The sequence below is a fragment of the Heliconius melpomene genome, chromosome 2 (assembly GCF_056956725.1).
Source record: "Heliconius melpomene rosina isolate 202511_hmr_F chromosome 2, ASM5695672v1, whole genome shotgun sequence".
Lineage (NCBI taxonomy): Eukaryota > Metazoa > Arthropoda > Insecta > Lepidoptera > Nymphalidae > Heliconius > Heliconius melpomene.
Window position 1 is genome coordinate 6,343,619 of NC_140390.1, and position 16,233 is coordinate 6,359,851.

General features: G+C 36.0%; 2 protein-coding genes across 5 annotated transcripts in view; one reads left to right on the plus strand and one right to left on the minus strand.

The window, feature by feature from the left end:
- The window catches only part of LOC146540602 (potassium channel subfamily K member 2-like), a 271,497-nt gene that overhangs the window by 170,685 nt on the left and 84,579 nt on the right, over nucleotides 1-16,233 (minus strand). For all 4 annotated transcript variants that reach the window (XM_085199407.1, XM_085199398.1, XM_085199387.1 and 1 more), the window contains one exon: nucleotides 2,285-2,349. The gene's annotated coding sequence lies outside the window, so the exon portion shown is untranslated. The remainder of the gene's footprint in view (nucleotides 1-2,284; nucleotides 2,350-16,233) is intronic.
- Nucleotides 1-16,233, plus strand: part of LOC146540604 (uncharacterized) — a 79,435-nt gene that overhangs the window by 60,242 nt on the left and 2,960 nt on the right. The window contains exon 3 of the mRNA XM_085205306.1: nucleotides 12,937-13,733. Within this exon, the coding sequence (XP_085061432.1) occupies nucleotides 12,937-13,733 (797 nt within the window). The remainder of the gene's footprint in view (nucleotides 1-12,936; nucleotides 13,734-16,233) is intronic.

The window sequence follows — 16,233 nt, forward strand, 5'->3', positions numbered from 1 at the left end:
TATGTAAGTTAGTTTAAAAAAATAAATCCAGTCATATTTTTCATATTGTATTTTTTATGGAATTATAGAGATACTAGTGGACCCGAAGGCGACTACGCCCGCTTGAACTATACAAATATTTATTAAATATATTTATGAAATTATTTTCAGTTTTCAATAGAGAGATGCGTTAAGTAAGCTCATTTTGGGTGACGTTTTCTAACAACAAACTTTGCAAAACTTTGCTTAGCAACGACGGTTGTTATTAACATGGCAGAATAAATTGCATGTCAAATTAATAAGTATTTTAATATATTGGTATATATTAAAAATATTATAAATATGAGAAAAAAAAACCCTATGTTCATCCCGAGACCCTCAAGTATCTCTATATGAGTATTTTATCACAATTAAATTAGCGGTTTGGCCCGTGATTGCGTATAAGACAGACAGACAGAGTTACTTTCGAATTTATAATATAGGTAATATATATACTAAAATTTACGTATTAATCCTAAAAGCAGTTAATAATATAATATTAAATATACATGATAAATAACAAATATTTAATTTAACGCAAAGTTTGCAAAACTATATCGCGAACTACTAAATGAGACCGCGAATGCAAATATTTAGATGGCAAACAGAATTCATTATTGACATTAACTTATTAATTAATTATAAAATGTGTTGTTTGCGGTTGGAATGTGGAAGAGATACGTGGTATATAGAAATGTGTTTAAAATAACTCTTTAACTATGTTTTTTTTGCTTTATATGATTGCGGGATAGAGCGTGAAAGCTGAAAAAATAAATGCTAGTTCATTTTTCGTGCTAAATCCTGCACATAGCAGAGTAAGCAGAGAAAGCTTAGGAACCTGGTGATAAGGCACTTTTTTCCCATTAATACACATTCATTTTGAACCACTCAACACGCTATGCCTCCAAAATTGAGCAGAAAGTGGGGAACAGAGTGTTTTAACACAAGGTTCCCTCTGCCTACCCTGCTATGTACGGGATACAGTGAAAAGCTGATTTATTTATTTAATACTATGAATCTTGAAGGCGGCATGCTAGAAGTTAGCAGTCTTAGTCAATGTTCTGGGATGGGGTTACCAAAGATCCCTTTCGATCAAAACTAAGCCTTCGTCGAAATGTTACTTCGTAGTTAAACTGGTCCCACACACAGCTTATGAGTTTAATTAGATGTATTTCATTACGGAGGCGGAATTGAGGAGCAGGAATTAGGGTATAATGTTCTATTCTACTAGTATTGTCTTATACTGTACTATACGTCAGCTTCACGCCGTATCCCGATCATAGCAAGGTAGGCAGAAGGAATCTAGTGTTAAAACACTCTGTTTCTCATTGCGTTCTGGTATTGGGTATTGAGTAGAGGAAGTCAACGCCACGCTTTGCCCCGACACCAGAGCGAAGAAATGAAAATATAAATTTGAATAAATATTTCATTTGCTCGAGTGGGGATCGAACCCACAACCAATTGCGTTTATAGTCACACTTTGTCACGATTGTCCTATAAATTTGTAAGAATATTAATTATAGTTATTTTTTTTTTATCATCAGCAAAAATACCTAAAAAGTACAGCTTGTCTTCATACAATATTTATCGGTTGGTGTCTTCTCTAAAGAGTCTCAATTGGTTACTGCTAGTTTGGCTATGGGTCTAAATGGGTTAATTCCCTCCTTTTAGAGGATTAATATTTAAATTCTACTTCCTAGTAACAGTTTACTGAAATTCTATAATTTAGCAAATTATAATTTATAATGTCTTTATTGTTATGTGACCGTTATGGCACCGTAGTAAAACTGAATGTAAGCGGAATAGCTGTGTGTTCGATTCCTCTTTGGTGTGTGCTGAATTCTGCTATTCACGTGCAATGTCTTAAAAATTAAGCAGAATATGGAAGCAGTAGTTTCCCTATGTCTGTTTTAATATACGTGGTTTACAGCGTGATGCTGATTTTTTTTTTAATAGGAAGTGATTATTATATATTTTTTTTTATTATGCTGTTTTGAAAGTGCTTGTTGACGACAACCTACGATGGAGATTATTCGTTTAAAAAGAGGGAAAAAATGTTCCATTTAAAATTGTTACTAAAATATAAAGCACAGACAGAAAGAGCACAGAAAGAGTAAAGCACAGACATGAAAATTATTTGCATAATATTAACCTTTTAATGACCTTGTAATTTAATATAATCTTAATAAATGTAATTTAATATAATCTTAATAAATTTTAAATCGTTTTATTATTTAAAAGTAATTAAATAAAATATAATAATTACCTTATTGGAATCTCCACATAATATATTTATCTTTTGTACACCCAGCTTGTAGAAGAACAGGCTACCTGTAAAAGAAATACCAAATTTTAATATTCATTATAAAAGTGTCAATTAGGAAAATTATCAACTGAGACCGTCGTGGCGCAGCGGCACAAGGGTGTGCTGTAACGCGACGGTTGCGGGTTCGATCCCCACTCGCGGAAGTGAAATATTTACTTACGTTTATTTTTTCATTCCTATGCTCTGGTGTCGAGGCGTTGAGTTCTTTCACTCAACACGCGATGCCTCCAAAATTCCGCAGAAAGTGGGGAACGGAGTGTCTTATCACTAGGTTCCCTCTGCCTACTTTGCTGTGTGCGGGATACATGCGTGAAGCAGTTTAAATATAGTTTAGTAATATACCAAAATCTTGCCAATAAAATGATTAATGAATCAAAAACACTTTTTTTAGATATTATAAAAGACAACAGCGGCGCATCACTCCCCTATTTTTAAATTCAAATAAAACAGCATTTTGTAAGAAAATGAAACATATTTGTTATAAGATTAATGACTTATACAGTTAGGAATATGGAAATTACATAATTTATGGTACCAACAATTCAGGTCAATTTCCGTACAATTTTAACCAGAGCAACCCGAAATATGCAACCAAAGTAAACTAACAAGCCTAATAACTTTATCCTCACTCGCAAAAACTATTTATTTTCATTTATTTAACAAGATAATAACTGAACTGAGGCCGAATCTTATTTCGGGATAAAAAAAGGATTTTGTGGAAACAAAGCAGCTGCCTCTAAGCCTCCCAGCGGGTAAAACAGAAGCCCCATTTTTTCACCTTTTAAATATGCCAGTTCCCATTTTGCTAAGGAAATAATAATATCAAAATTGAGTTCTGCTTTCAAAATATACTTTCCATTTGATAGGTAACTGTAGTTATTATTTAATTACAGTCCTTAGATTTTTTATAGCTTCATGCTATATCCCGTATATAAAACAGTAGGCAGAGTGAACCTAGTGTTAAAATATTCCGTTTCCCGTTACCAGAGCGAAAAATACAAATATGACTAAATAATAATAGAATTAATAATTCCCCCGAATGGGAATTGAAGCCACAACTGTAGAGTTTACATTCACACGCTTGGGTCACTACGGCCTCGGAATGAAGAATGGCCAGATGAAAGAAACGAAGAGACCATCGCGGTGCTGCAGCATCATCTGACTGTATGCGCTAGTTGTGGTTTCAATTGAATTATGAGAAGACTCGAAGACTGGGCTGAAATGAGGAACAGAATACTTTAACACTAGGCACCCTCTGTCTACGAGTTACTACGGATAAAAATAAGAGATTAAAAGAAAAAATAGTCAATAGATTAGCACAAACAATAAAATTATTTAATTGTATTGATTTATTTTGCCAAAATATAAAGAATTATTAAAATATGTATTATTATATACCTAAAAACTATAAATATTACATAGCTATGATGTTTATAAAAAAATTAATGAAAAATATGCTTCTAAACTCGCAATCAAACGAAAATTAAATATATGACCTTTGCACCGTTAGCAATGTCAAGGGAGAGGTGGGTTAAATGAGCCAGTGACCATTTTATACAGTAGATTAAATATGTCAATGGCAAATGCTGTTACTATTAATGATGGATTTGTGGATCACCTGCATGACTAGCTACAATGTTAATGATTTGGACAGAAATATTTAGCTTTATTTACTGCTAAGGTCATCGTGACTGTAAACTCGACGGTTATGGGTTCAATTACCGCTCGGGGAATGGATTTCTTAATATTTTCATTACCTCGCTTTGATAACAAAGCACGGTGTTGAGGTATCACTCAACACGCAATGGATCAAAGATTCAGCGCAAAGTAGGCAACGTAGTGTCTAAACACTAGGTCTTCTCTGCTATTTATATAATAAAAAAAATCTACTTAGACATACGAAATATTACCTACCCAGTTCTTAAATTATAACACAATGCCCTACTGCCCTACTGTAGGTACTGTTGTAGAATATAAATATATTAAATAACAATATTAGAAATTAATGTGAAAATTCAGTGGAGTATTTCTGCTGTGAGTAAAAAATCTTTACAAATCTAATTGAATTTGAACCCAAAACCATCGCATTTATAACACGTCTTTAACAATCCATATTGGCGTAAGTTTTATATCGATTTCTATGTTTATACATACATATAAATAAAAATAGGCAGTTCGGGAATTATATATCTTTGCAAAAACTTCTATAAAAGAACAAACTTCAGTTAGCCCTGAGAACAATCACGAAACAAGAGTATAGTTAATAAAAACTTGTTAACATATAGTGATGTCAGTAATTTTATATACATATCGTAAATGCCAACGTATTTTAGTGTATCTGATGGAACGTAAAACTTTATAGCCCTCAATAAAATCAGTCAAGGAAAATAATATAGTCATTCAATTTAAATTTACTTGTAATAAATACTAAAGTACTCCTTAGAATTCTTTGGAATGCTATAATCCTGCATCTAGAATACAAATATAAAACGATCGCTATCTCGCCATTTTAGTGGTTCTTTTCCTTCCTTGCTTTAGTGGAATTTTAAAGCGGAATTTAAGCATATTACGTTTTAAATTGTGATATCCAAGTCTCCTTAAATAATGTTTATTTTTATATTTTATTCAAACTAAAGTTATTTGTGCATATAATAAAATGGAGTTATCTATACAAATAAGAGAAAATCTATTATTTAAGAATTTATATATAGTGTATGTACTGTATGTTAAGTGATAAACATTGGTAGCACTACCAGAAACTTCCAAAGAGAAATTTCCAAAGTACAAAGATACCAGCACTTTAAGACAAAACACAAGTCTTACAGACTTAATTATTCACATAATCGCCTCGATGCATATTTAAAACCCACTAAGTGACCAAAGCCATTCTTGATTGTTATTTTTGTCCCAATCCCTTGTAAAATGGAAATGGTAATTTTGTTATGTTCACGCTTTATCTCATATAAGCAAAAAGTGCTCTGTGGCTGAGTGCGGCACTCAACGCCGCATTATTTAATAAAAAATAATTAATTCCATCAAGTAGGGATCGAATCCCGAAAACTGGACGATAGCACATTTTACCTGATTCTCGATGTGTACGTTATATATATTACAACCAAAAATATTATTCCATTATCTTCATTTTACCTCAGAACAGAGCAGGGTACATGTCTCACATGTTCGTCGCTACATAACAGGCATTGTCGATGGAATTAACTATTAGAGAAAATATTTCGGTATATTATATATAATAATGTTATACGAAATTTTACTAATATATTACTTTCTTGTATTTTCTTGATTAGACTGGGAGAATTGTGTTATTATTTTTTTATTGCAATTTACCATAGGTATATGAAAATTACTTAAGCCCTGCTTTGCCTTTTTTATGTATGATGTATTTTGAAGAAAATATTAAAATAACGTCACTCCCCCGAATGGGAATCAAACCTACAACCACTGACGACGGCGTTAATCTAAAACGATATTCTCAGCTAATTACTTAAGCAGCCCAAGCCGAGAAAACTTATTGTTAGAACAATTATTGTACTAAATCAGACTAGCACTATCACTTCACTAAATGCATATAAGCCGATTGCTATCTAATAGCTATTGAGATTGTATTATATCTGAAGCTTATTGGCTATGTAAAGCGTCTCTTAAATGTATATTGGTGGCAAGTTGTAATTCAGGCCATTCGTAGGTACAGGTTGTGAGTTCGATTCCCACTCGAGCAAATTAAATTTATTTGAAATTTATTTATTTTCAGTTTCTGTTTTCTTTTCAGTCTATTTACTGTATAGTAACCCACCTAATGTCTTCAACACTCCGTTCCAATTAAGACACTTCTTTATCCCACTTTTTTTATAAAATATTTCATTTTGTCGAGTAGAAATCGAACCCACAACCTATGCACGCATAGGTGCTACGCATTTATACTCACATGCTTGTGCCTCTGCGCCACTGGCCTCAACTGGACTTAGCCTTATGCCTTAATTAGTGGTCTAGATACGAGTCACATTGGCATTAGTTCTCATAACTTATTTACTAATCAAATTAAAAATTACTAACAGAATATTATATTTCAAAGTTAATTTTAGTTAAAGTTTAATTTATCTATTTTGTTAAAATTTTAATCTTACTTAAATAGTTGATCGCGATAACGTATAAGCTATAGTACTATATAGCACTACTTTACGCCTTTAGAACTAAGCTGGGCTGGGAACTAATAGTTATTTATAATGAAAAACAATAGCCATATCATTTAATTTGTTTGCCGAGGTAGTCTAACTAAATCGATATTACATAAAGGCCGCTTTGGTTCATAATGTTTAGATGAAATTATCCACTCCAATATAAACGTAGCTGGATTTGAACCTACGACTCTACTATAAGTGTAAAATAATATATAATATATTGGAATTGCTATGTGCTTATTTTACTTTGCAATTATAGAAACTGATAAGTATTAAAAAACGCTATTAAAAATATTTTTGCGGCGTTAAGTTCCGCCTATAAAATTTAGTGGAAACTAGGTTCCCAGGTTCCTTCTACCTGCCCTGCTGTATGCAGGACACAGCGTAAAGCTACAAAAGGGAACGAAGTGTCTTAACTAAATTCCTTCTGTTTACCTTACTATTTGCAGGCTAGAGCAAAAATATTAATTATCTCGAGACACGAGCAAAGATATTATTAAATATTTAATTACCTCAAGTGGAAATCGAATCCACAACCTTTATTACATACATTTACAGTCACATTTTGTCACCTTCGGCCTCAAATAATAATTAACAATACCCCCACAAATACTAAAATACAATAACAAACGGTTCAAATATTCCAGTTACACAGTATAAACGTTCGTACTTGACCAGTTTATACATTCCATGGCTGTTTCGGGTGGAATCACTGCCAAATACGATAGGAATTTCGTTCAGACCATTATATAGTACCGGCTTACAAGTTTGGCACCCCAGTTGAAATTTACGCGCGTCTATTGCCTATTTTTTTTTGTTAAACTACCCTCGTTTTGTTTTGTTTTTTTTTTGTATAGGTACTTGGTTTTTGATTTGGCTTTGTTTCCTCTTTTTTTTATTTTATTAATGACTGGATTTGGAGGGTAGTTAATTTTTTCTTTTTAAAATTAAGTATTATTTTTATTTTACTGTGAATCTTCTTTAATCATTTGCGATAGAGTTATAAGGCTACTGTAGATGCTAATTAAGGCTTCGATTTCGATAAGGAAATTAAATATTTTATATCTTTCTCGCTTTTTGGTCAACGGTCAAGTTCGAGAGCCTCCAGAAAATATTACTAAATAATAATCCATTCTTCCGAGTCAGGATCGAACCAACAACCATCGTAAACTCAAAACCTTGGGTGCCTCAGCCTCGATGGTCTCATCATGAGAACTAAAGAGGGAAAAATTGAGATATCCCGCCATTATTGTCTTATCCCTTATTCTCAAACGGCTTAGTGTTGCGGCTGTTTAGTTTGAGTGCCTTTCACCATATAACTCAATCAATCAAGGGTAGAAGGGATACATAATTGATTTATATACATATCTATGATAATATTATACTCAATTTAGCCCGCCCACGCTCTTAGAAGTAGTGTTTTAGTGTACAAACTTGTTTGAAGTGATATTTTAACAATTGACGTTTATATTTCCATTTCCTCGCTCTGGTGTCGAACATTCAATGGCTCCAGAATTCGGCAGAAAGTGGCGAACAGAGTGTCTAAACACTAGGTTCCCGCTGCCTATCCTGCTGTGTGCGGGATGCAGCGTGAAGCTGATGATTTATTCCGCATAAATTAAAATTATGATATTAAAACAATAAATCATTGTATTTCCTTATAAGGTATATAATACTGTTGAATAATATTAATGTTAGGCTGTCAATATAATTGATATGATATCCGACAGGTGAACTAATTAATGTAATCTACGCTATAGAAGGAGAATGACTTCTTAGTAGAGTGATATGGGTTAATTTGAAATTAACTTATATAATAATTATGTATTTGAGGCCAGCCGTGTCTGTAAACGCGAAAGGTTGCGGGTTCGATTTCCACTCGAGGAAATGAAATATTAAATTTTCTATTTTATTTTGATTTTTTTCGATCTGCTGTCGAAGCAGAAGCGCGGTGTTGAGTTTCGCTACTCTGTACCCCACTTTCCGCGCAATTTTCGAAGTGTTGTGTGTTGAGTGATGGTTTGCGTTATTACCAAAGCGAAGGTAATATTAATACTTAATAATTCATTAATTAATTATTTAATGATGGGTCCGAAGAGCTGAGGGTCGAGTGTGGTGGCGAGAATCGGTGAAGGCCTATGTCCAGCAGTGGACAAAAGATGGCTGCTGATGCTGATGATGGTGATGATGATGAATTCATTACCCCGCGTGGGAATTTAACCTACAACCGTCACTTCCTTTTAGATAATTAATAATAATTGAAACATCAATAAATTTAACTTTTTAAAATCCCAACCAGTCATCTCAAACCATTTAACTTATATTAAACGTCAAAAGCGTTATACAAAATGGAATCCCATATAAGATATATCACATTTCTGAATCAAATACAGGTCATTATGGGGTTTTAACTGACAGATGTGAAAAAGGTGCGACCCCAAATCTGTTCGGAATCTAAATTTAAATTGCGAAGGGATGGCTTCGTCATATTATTATATTAAATCTTGCATTCGTAAAGGAAAATCGTAATTTTTCAGTACCCACATATTAATATTATAATTTAGTAAGAAAAAGAAAAAATCATGTATCGTGTATATTTCTGGGTAGAGGTAGAAACCTAGTGTAGATACTCCGTTACCCCATTTTCTCCGTTACCCAACTTTCAAATTCATTTCCAATATCTCCGTCATTGGGAGTTAAGTGCGAAGCATCGAATCAATTAATATAAAATGAATGTTCATAAATATCATCCTCTTATTTGATTTTTTTCTGAGATGCGTTACCCCAAGAATCAGGAGAGAAGACGACATCTGATTCCGTTCCCCACTTTCCACCATATTCTGGAAGCATTGCGTGTTGAGTGGCGGCACTCAACGCCGAGATTTGCCCCGTTATTATAACGACGAAATTAAGGAATCAAACCCACAACCCGTCGCGTTTACACACGCTTGCACTATTGCGCCACGATTGGATCAGACTTATTTCTATCAGATTTATTTCTCCATTTTCTCCATTTCTCCAAGTTCACAGCCGGCGTCAACACGACCATCAGTGATAGAGGACTTGCCACTCGAGTGAGTTTCAGACGAAAATCAAATCAAATGGGTATAAATCAACTATACTTCTAAAATATACGACAGTTCTTTATTGTTTTTACTAAGAATTGCTAAGTTAGTGGTTTCAAAGAGTTCTAAACATTTAATTCAATAATTCATAGAATGCTAGATATGTGTTAATAAAGATGATTTATTTTAGAATAATGGTTGTGGGTTCGATTGCTATTTGTGGAATTTAAGCTTTTAATATTTTGATTTCTTCTCTCGAAAGCACGGCGTTGAGTACCGCCATTCAACACGCAATACTTTGAAAATTTGGATATAAGTGGAGAACGGTTTATGTTTCCTCTGCTCACCCTGCTATGTGGAATCTCTATACTAAAGATATAGTATAATATAAAATATCAATAATATATATATATATATATATATATATATATGTATAGTATAATATATCAAACCATCTAAAAACATACTGTTATTCTATTAAATATATTTCAATAATACATAACTTAGAAAATAATCATATATTACAAGGAAAATGTATTCACAAAACACTTCCCTTCGTAAATAAAAGGAAGTATAACGGAAGTAGAAATCAAGAGCCAAACACAAGTATAATATAAGCAGAGTATTAGAGTTTTTGTTTATATAAAAGGTTCCTTTGAGGGGAACGATAGATCGGTTTCAATGGTGGCTTTATTGAAAGAATTCTATATGACGAGACTGTCGTTCATATGTACATAAGGGCTAGTTCGCTTCCATATCCATCTGTTTTTGTTGAATAATAACTTTGTGATACGAGTTTTATTGTGGAAATAGTGACAAATCACTCTGATATCTGTATTAAACTAGTTTTTTTTTATTTTAGTTTCACGTTTTATCCCCCTATTATGTTGGGCAGAGGGAACTAAACAACCTAAGATTAAGAGGCTTTAGACATTTTCGTTATTCACTTTCCATTGAATTTTGGAGGCATGTGTGTTGAGTGGCGCAACTCGCTTTGCCTCGAAACTAAGCGTGGAATTTTAAATATTTAATAGGAAGGAAATGAACTTCCTCGACTGGGAATCGAATCCAAACATATCACGTTTCACGTCACGCCCCTACGTCACAACTGGCTTCAAGCAGGATAGAAGTAGTCGTGGCATAGTAGTATATCGTCTGTCTCAACCTCAAGGTCGTAGATTTGATTAAAAATTGAGTTGAAAATAGGAAAAGGAGTGATTTAACACTTGATTCTCTCTGTCTAAAAAATTATACGAAAATATTAAACTTTAATTAAAATAAGCATTACTAAAAATGTGTCTCATTTATTATGCCCTATATGTAAATGTTGATGAATTCAATTACATTTTTAAAGGCTTTTATTTTTCACACTATATTATTATCTCATCAATAAATCTTAATAACATAAAATGTTCAATTAAAACTGCTATAAATTAAAATACCCTGAGTTTTATTTAAAACTATTATTGAACATTGTAAAAAACAAAAATGGTATTCGATAAATTCATTTCATACAATACCTTTGGAAACGTGTCGATTTGATAAGGCGTCGAGTTTTATTTCAAAGTGCAAACAGAAACTTGTATTCGCAATATTAATATTTTTCACAAACTGGTTGAAACTGTCTTTTATGTCAATACAATGAATTTTTATATTTACCCATATTAAATATATAACTTTTTTTCTACCTTTCTAACTTTCGGCTTCGCCCGCTTGTTTGAATGTAAAATTAGTTATAGTTGCAATAAAAAATAAAAATTCTAAATGCAAGAGGTAGCTGTGACCGCAGGTACAGTGGGTTACGATTAAAATAATGTAAAATGAATTAATGAGCTATACAATACAAGAAAATTTTTCCTTTTTACACTATTAGTTTCTGAGATTAGAACATTCAACCAAACAGACTCATCAGCTTTATTATATTTATATAGAAGTCTATACTTGTCAATAAAAAAACACATAAAAAGCTTATTTTTTGTGCTTAAAGAGGCCTGAACTGTATGTTTAATAATATTTTCAGCTTGATACTTTTACACGATCTCGAGATAAATAGTCTTGACAGACAGACAGATGGACGACAAAGTTATTTTACAAGGATTTTGTTTTTATCTTTTCCAGTTAAGGAACCCTAAAACACATAAAATATATTTTCAATATAATAACTAACTACAAATAAAAAAAACAATTTTCGATACCACAAAAACAAGCTATATTTATGGTATTAGTGTACCACAAATTAAAACAACTTTCAACAATTCTCAGCAACACTACCATTAAATTGCAAAAAAATAAACTAAAACTCTTCATTTAAAACAAAATTACTCATTAATATTAAAAGGCAGGCAACTAGGACAGACATTTTATTTTTATAGAGCCGAGTAACGAGCGTGTAAAATTACAAACTTGAACAAGAAACCATTTTAAAGTTGCTTCATTATTTGAGTTTTGAAATATTTTTGAATATTCAATTGTTTTAAATTTTGTAAACCTAAAATATAGGTGTGCTTCAGAGTTCTAAAATTAGCTTTTCTATAGAAAATGAATGAGCCTTTTGAGCTGATTTTAATATGCACCTATAATGGGAAACGTAGAATTTTGCATAATAATATTACGTATTTTATTAAAAAAATAATAGATATAACACCTTAACGCTGTATCCAGCATACAGTATCTCAGGTTCCCTTTCCAGGTTCCCCAGGAACCTAGTGTTAAAGTACTACGTTGCCCAATAATAGACATTTGAGCTTTACAAATAATCTTTTTTTAAATAGACTTTAGTTAAGATGTCAGATTTGACAAGAACCTTACTGTAAGGTTTTTATTAATTTAAGTGCATCACGAAAGATAAAATAAACCTATATTATTATGTTTATTCTGTATAAATATGAATTATCATACAATATGTAAAAACAACCCACCGTTATATATAAAAACTAGGCAAGTTACCAGAAAATTAATAGACAAACTCTATACCGCAACTATCTGCTGCCTACAACCCGTCAAGGGCAGACGAAAAGCAAAATATACTAGGTTTGATTAATTAACTTAGATTTCGGAAAGTTCTAACAATTTATAATACAAGTATTAATCAAAATATTTCAAAACAAATAAACTTTACTGGGTGTTGGACTTTCTTATATACGAGTATTTTTTGTTTAACAGAGAGTTGGAACGAAAGAATCGGGACTCTTTACCAGAGAGAGGAAATGAAAATATTAAATACTTTATTCCTCCGAGAGGGAGTCGAACCCGCAACTGTCGCATTTACAATCGATAGCCTTAAATTGTTTAGTTTATTCTTTGTAATAATAAACTAATTTCATCCCATGAGTGTCTTAAATAAAAACAGGCCCCCAGTTCTCGGCAGACCCGCTAGGCCCAACTACGGTAGCGGTTGTGGTATCGGAGGGTCAGGGGGTGCTAAGAATCCCCGGGTTACGGCAGGCTACCAAAAACGACTCTATCTGGCAACGTACAATGGACGCTCGATGAGACTGGACGAACACCTTGTTGAACTAGAAGTAGAGTTAAGTCACATTAAGTGGCATATTCTAGGCTTATCTGAAGTCCGAAGAAAGGGGGAGGGCGCGATAACCCTGGAGTCAGGCCACATGCTTTACTTCCGCGAAGGTGAGCAAGTTTCCCAGGGAGGAGTCGGTTTTTTGGTTCACAAATCTCTCATAAGCAATGTTGTAGAAATCAGTAGTGTGTCGAACAGGGTTGCATACCTTGTCCTTAAATTATCTAACAGGTACGCCCTGAAAATTGTACAGGTATACGCGCCGACTTCGACATACTCTGACGATGAGGTTGAAGAAATGTACGAAGACATCGCTAAAGCCCTCAACAACACCTCGAAGGCTCATTACAGCGTTGTTATGGGAGATTTCAATGCTAAAATGGGAGTACAAAGAAGTGGCGAATCACACATTGGACCCTTCGGTTTGGGCGATAGGAACCAAAGGGGTCAATTGCTGGCAAACTTCCTCGAGTCCCAGAGGTTCTTTTTTTTTTTAATGAACTCGTTCTTTAAAAAGAAGCCTCAAAGGAGGTGGACCTGGCGAAGCCCCGATAGTGTAACAAAAAACGAGATAGACTTTATTATCGCGAATAAACGGCACATACTTAGTGATGTCTCAGCATCCAGAGGATGTCCTGACTAATATCTGTCCGATATTTGTTTGTGGGCATACGGGTACGCGACCCCGGATCCTCGAGCCGCCACTCTTACATCCTCATCCAGTCCGTAAGAATGGTGTCCTAACTCCCCCCCTTCCCCTCCTCTTTTCCTTAGCTCCCTCCTTTTACCTATCCTACCCCTTCTATTTTCCTCTCCCCTCGGTTTTTCCCCACAAAGGGGTTTTGGAGGTCAGACGGCAGTCGCTCCATTTAAAAACCGCCAACCGCCACATAAATGGACCGAAAGAGAAAAGAAACACTGGGTACGGCTAGGGCGTCGCCGCGAAACGACGCGCAGGCACATCGCCCTACACCTGCGATAAGTGGGCAAGGGCTACCGTGTCAAGTACGGGCACGGTTAAAGACGCGAGTACCCAGACAGAAACTCCGCTTTGCAACGTGGAATATTGGCTCTCTAACCGGACGATGCAGGGAACTCGCAGATGTACTCATGAGACGTCGGGTCCAGTGTGCTTTCCTCCAGGAAACTCGCTGGAAGGGCAATAAGTCCCGTAACATCGGACAGGGTTACCGGCTTATATACACTGGGTCACCTTCGGGTAGAAACGGTGTAGCGGTAGTGCTTTCTGAAGAGCTTCAGAATGGGCTCCTTGAAGTTGACCGTCGCTCCGACCGCTTGATGCGAGTGAGGGTACTGATTGAGGGCGTCATCACAAACTTAATCAGTGCCTATGCTCCACAGGCGGGATGTAGCGCGGCCGAAAAGGAGACATTCTGGGAGCAGTATGAAGGGGTGCTACTTGCTGTGCCGTCTACCGAATTGGTCTTAGTTGGGGGGGACTTGAACGGGCACGTCGGTAGGGCCGCTGAGCCGTATGAACGTGTTCACGGGGGTTTTGGGCACGGTCTTCGCAATGCAGAGGGAGAAAACATTCTGAGAACCTGTATTGCGTCTGATCTGGCCGTCGTGAATACGTTCTTCCAAAAGAATTCTCAGCACCTTATCACGTATAAGTGCGGGTCCCACTCAACTCAAATAGACTACTTATTGACCAGACGGTGTCATATGGGCAGGGTAACTAACTGTAAGGTCATTCCAGGCGAAAGCCTAACGGCCCAACATCGTCTTCTTGTCATGGACTTTAACGTCACTCCGAAGAAGAAAGTAGCCGAGAAACGTAGGCCTCGGATCAAGTGGTGGTTGCTGAATGGACCGATGCAGACCGACTTCCTGGCAGAGGTGAAAAGTCATAATCTTTCGACTAACACCGAGACTGCTCAGGAGGCTTGGGATCGGGCTCAGTCGGCAATCATTGCGGCAGGCAGGCGAGTTCTTGGCGTTTCTAGGGGAGGACGTGTCATCGACAAGGAGACATGGTGGTGGAATGACGAGGTCCAGGAGGTGACTCGTGAAAAGAAGGCTGCCTTTAAGAAGTGGCAGGAATCCAACTCTCCTGAAGACAGACTGGAGTACACAGTAGCTAAACGTGCCAGTAAAAGAGCTGTAGCCAGAGCCCGCAGTGAGAGTTTGTCACCATTGTATGATAAACTTGAAACTGTGGAGGGGCAGAAGCTCATTTACAAACTGGCACGTTCCCGGGATAAAGTGACGCAAGATATCGCAAAATGTCTTTGCGTCAGAGATTCCCAGGGCACGCTGCTCTGTAATCATGACTCTGTGAAGGAGAGGTGGAGAAGCTACTTCCAGGAGTTGCTGAATACTCAGCACCCATGCAGTCTTCATCACGACCCACCGCCTAACCTCGGACTTATTGCCCCAATAACCCTTGACGAAACACGTAATTGCCTTCGACGCATGAAGAACGGAAAAGCGGTGGGACCTGACGACATTCCGATCGAAGCGTGGAAATCGTTGGGCTCTCTTGGTGTGCTCATGCTTACTGACCTTTTTAACCATATCTTGAACACTGGTAAGATGCCGCATCAGTGGCGGCTTAGCTTTATTACCCCTATTTACAAGGGAAGGGGCAGTGTTCAAGATTGTGGCAGTTATAGGGGCATTAAGCTTATGAGTCATACCATGAAGCTCTTCGAGCGCATGATCGACCTCAGGCTCCGCCGAGAGTGTACTGTCTCTGAGTCTCAGTATGGATTTCAGCCAGGATCGGGCACCATGGACGCCATTTTCGCCCTCAGAACTTTGATGGAGGCATACAGGGAAAAAAGGAGAGCTCTGCATGTGGCCTTTTTAGATCTGCAGAAGGCCTTTGACTGTGTGCCTCGTCAGTGTATCTGGTGGGCATTGCGATCCAAAGGGATCCCTGAGGCCTATATTGAGATTATCAGGGGCATGTACCACGATTCCGCTTCTATGGTTAGGACTGCTGTTGGCGACACTAGACCCTTCCCGATTACAGTGGGAGTTCACCAGGGCTCGGCTCTTAGTCCGTTCTTATTCAATGTGGTGCTCGATACTGTCTCGGCTCACATCCAGGACCAGCCTCCATGGCTGATGATGTATGCCGAC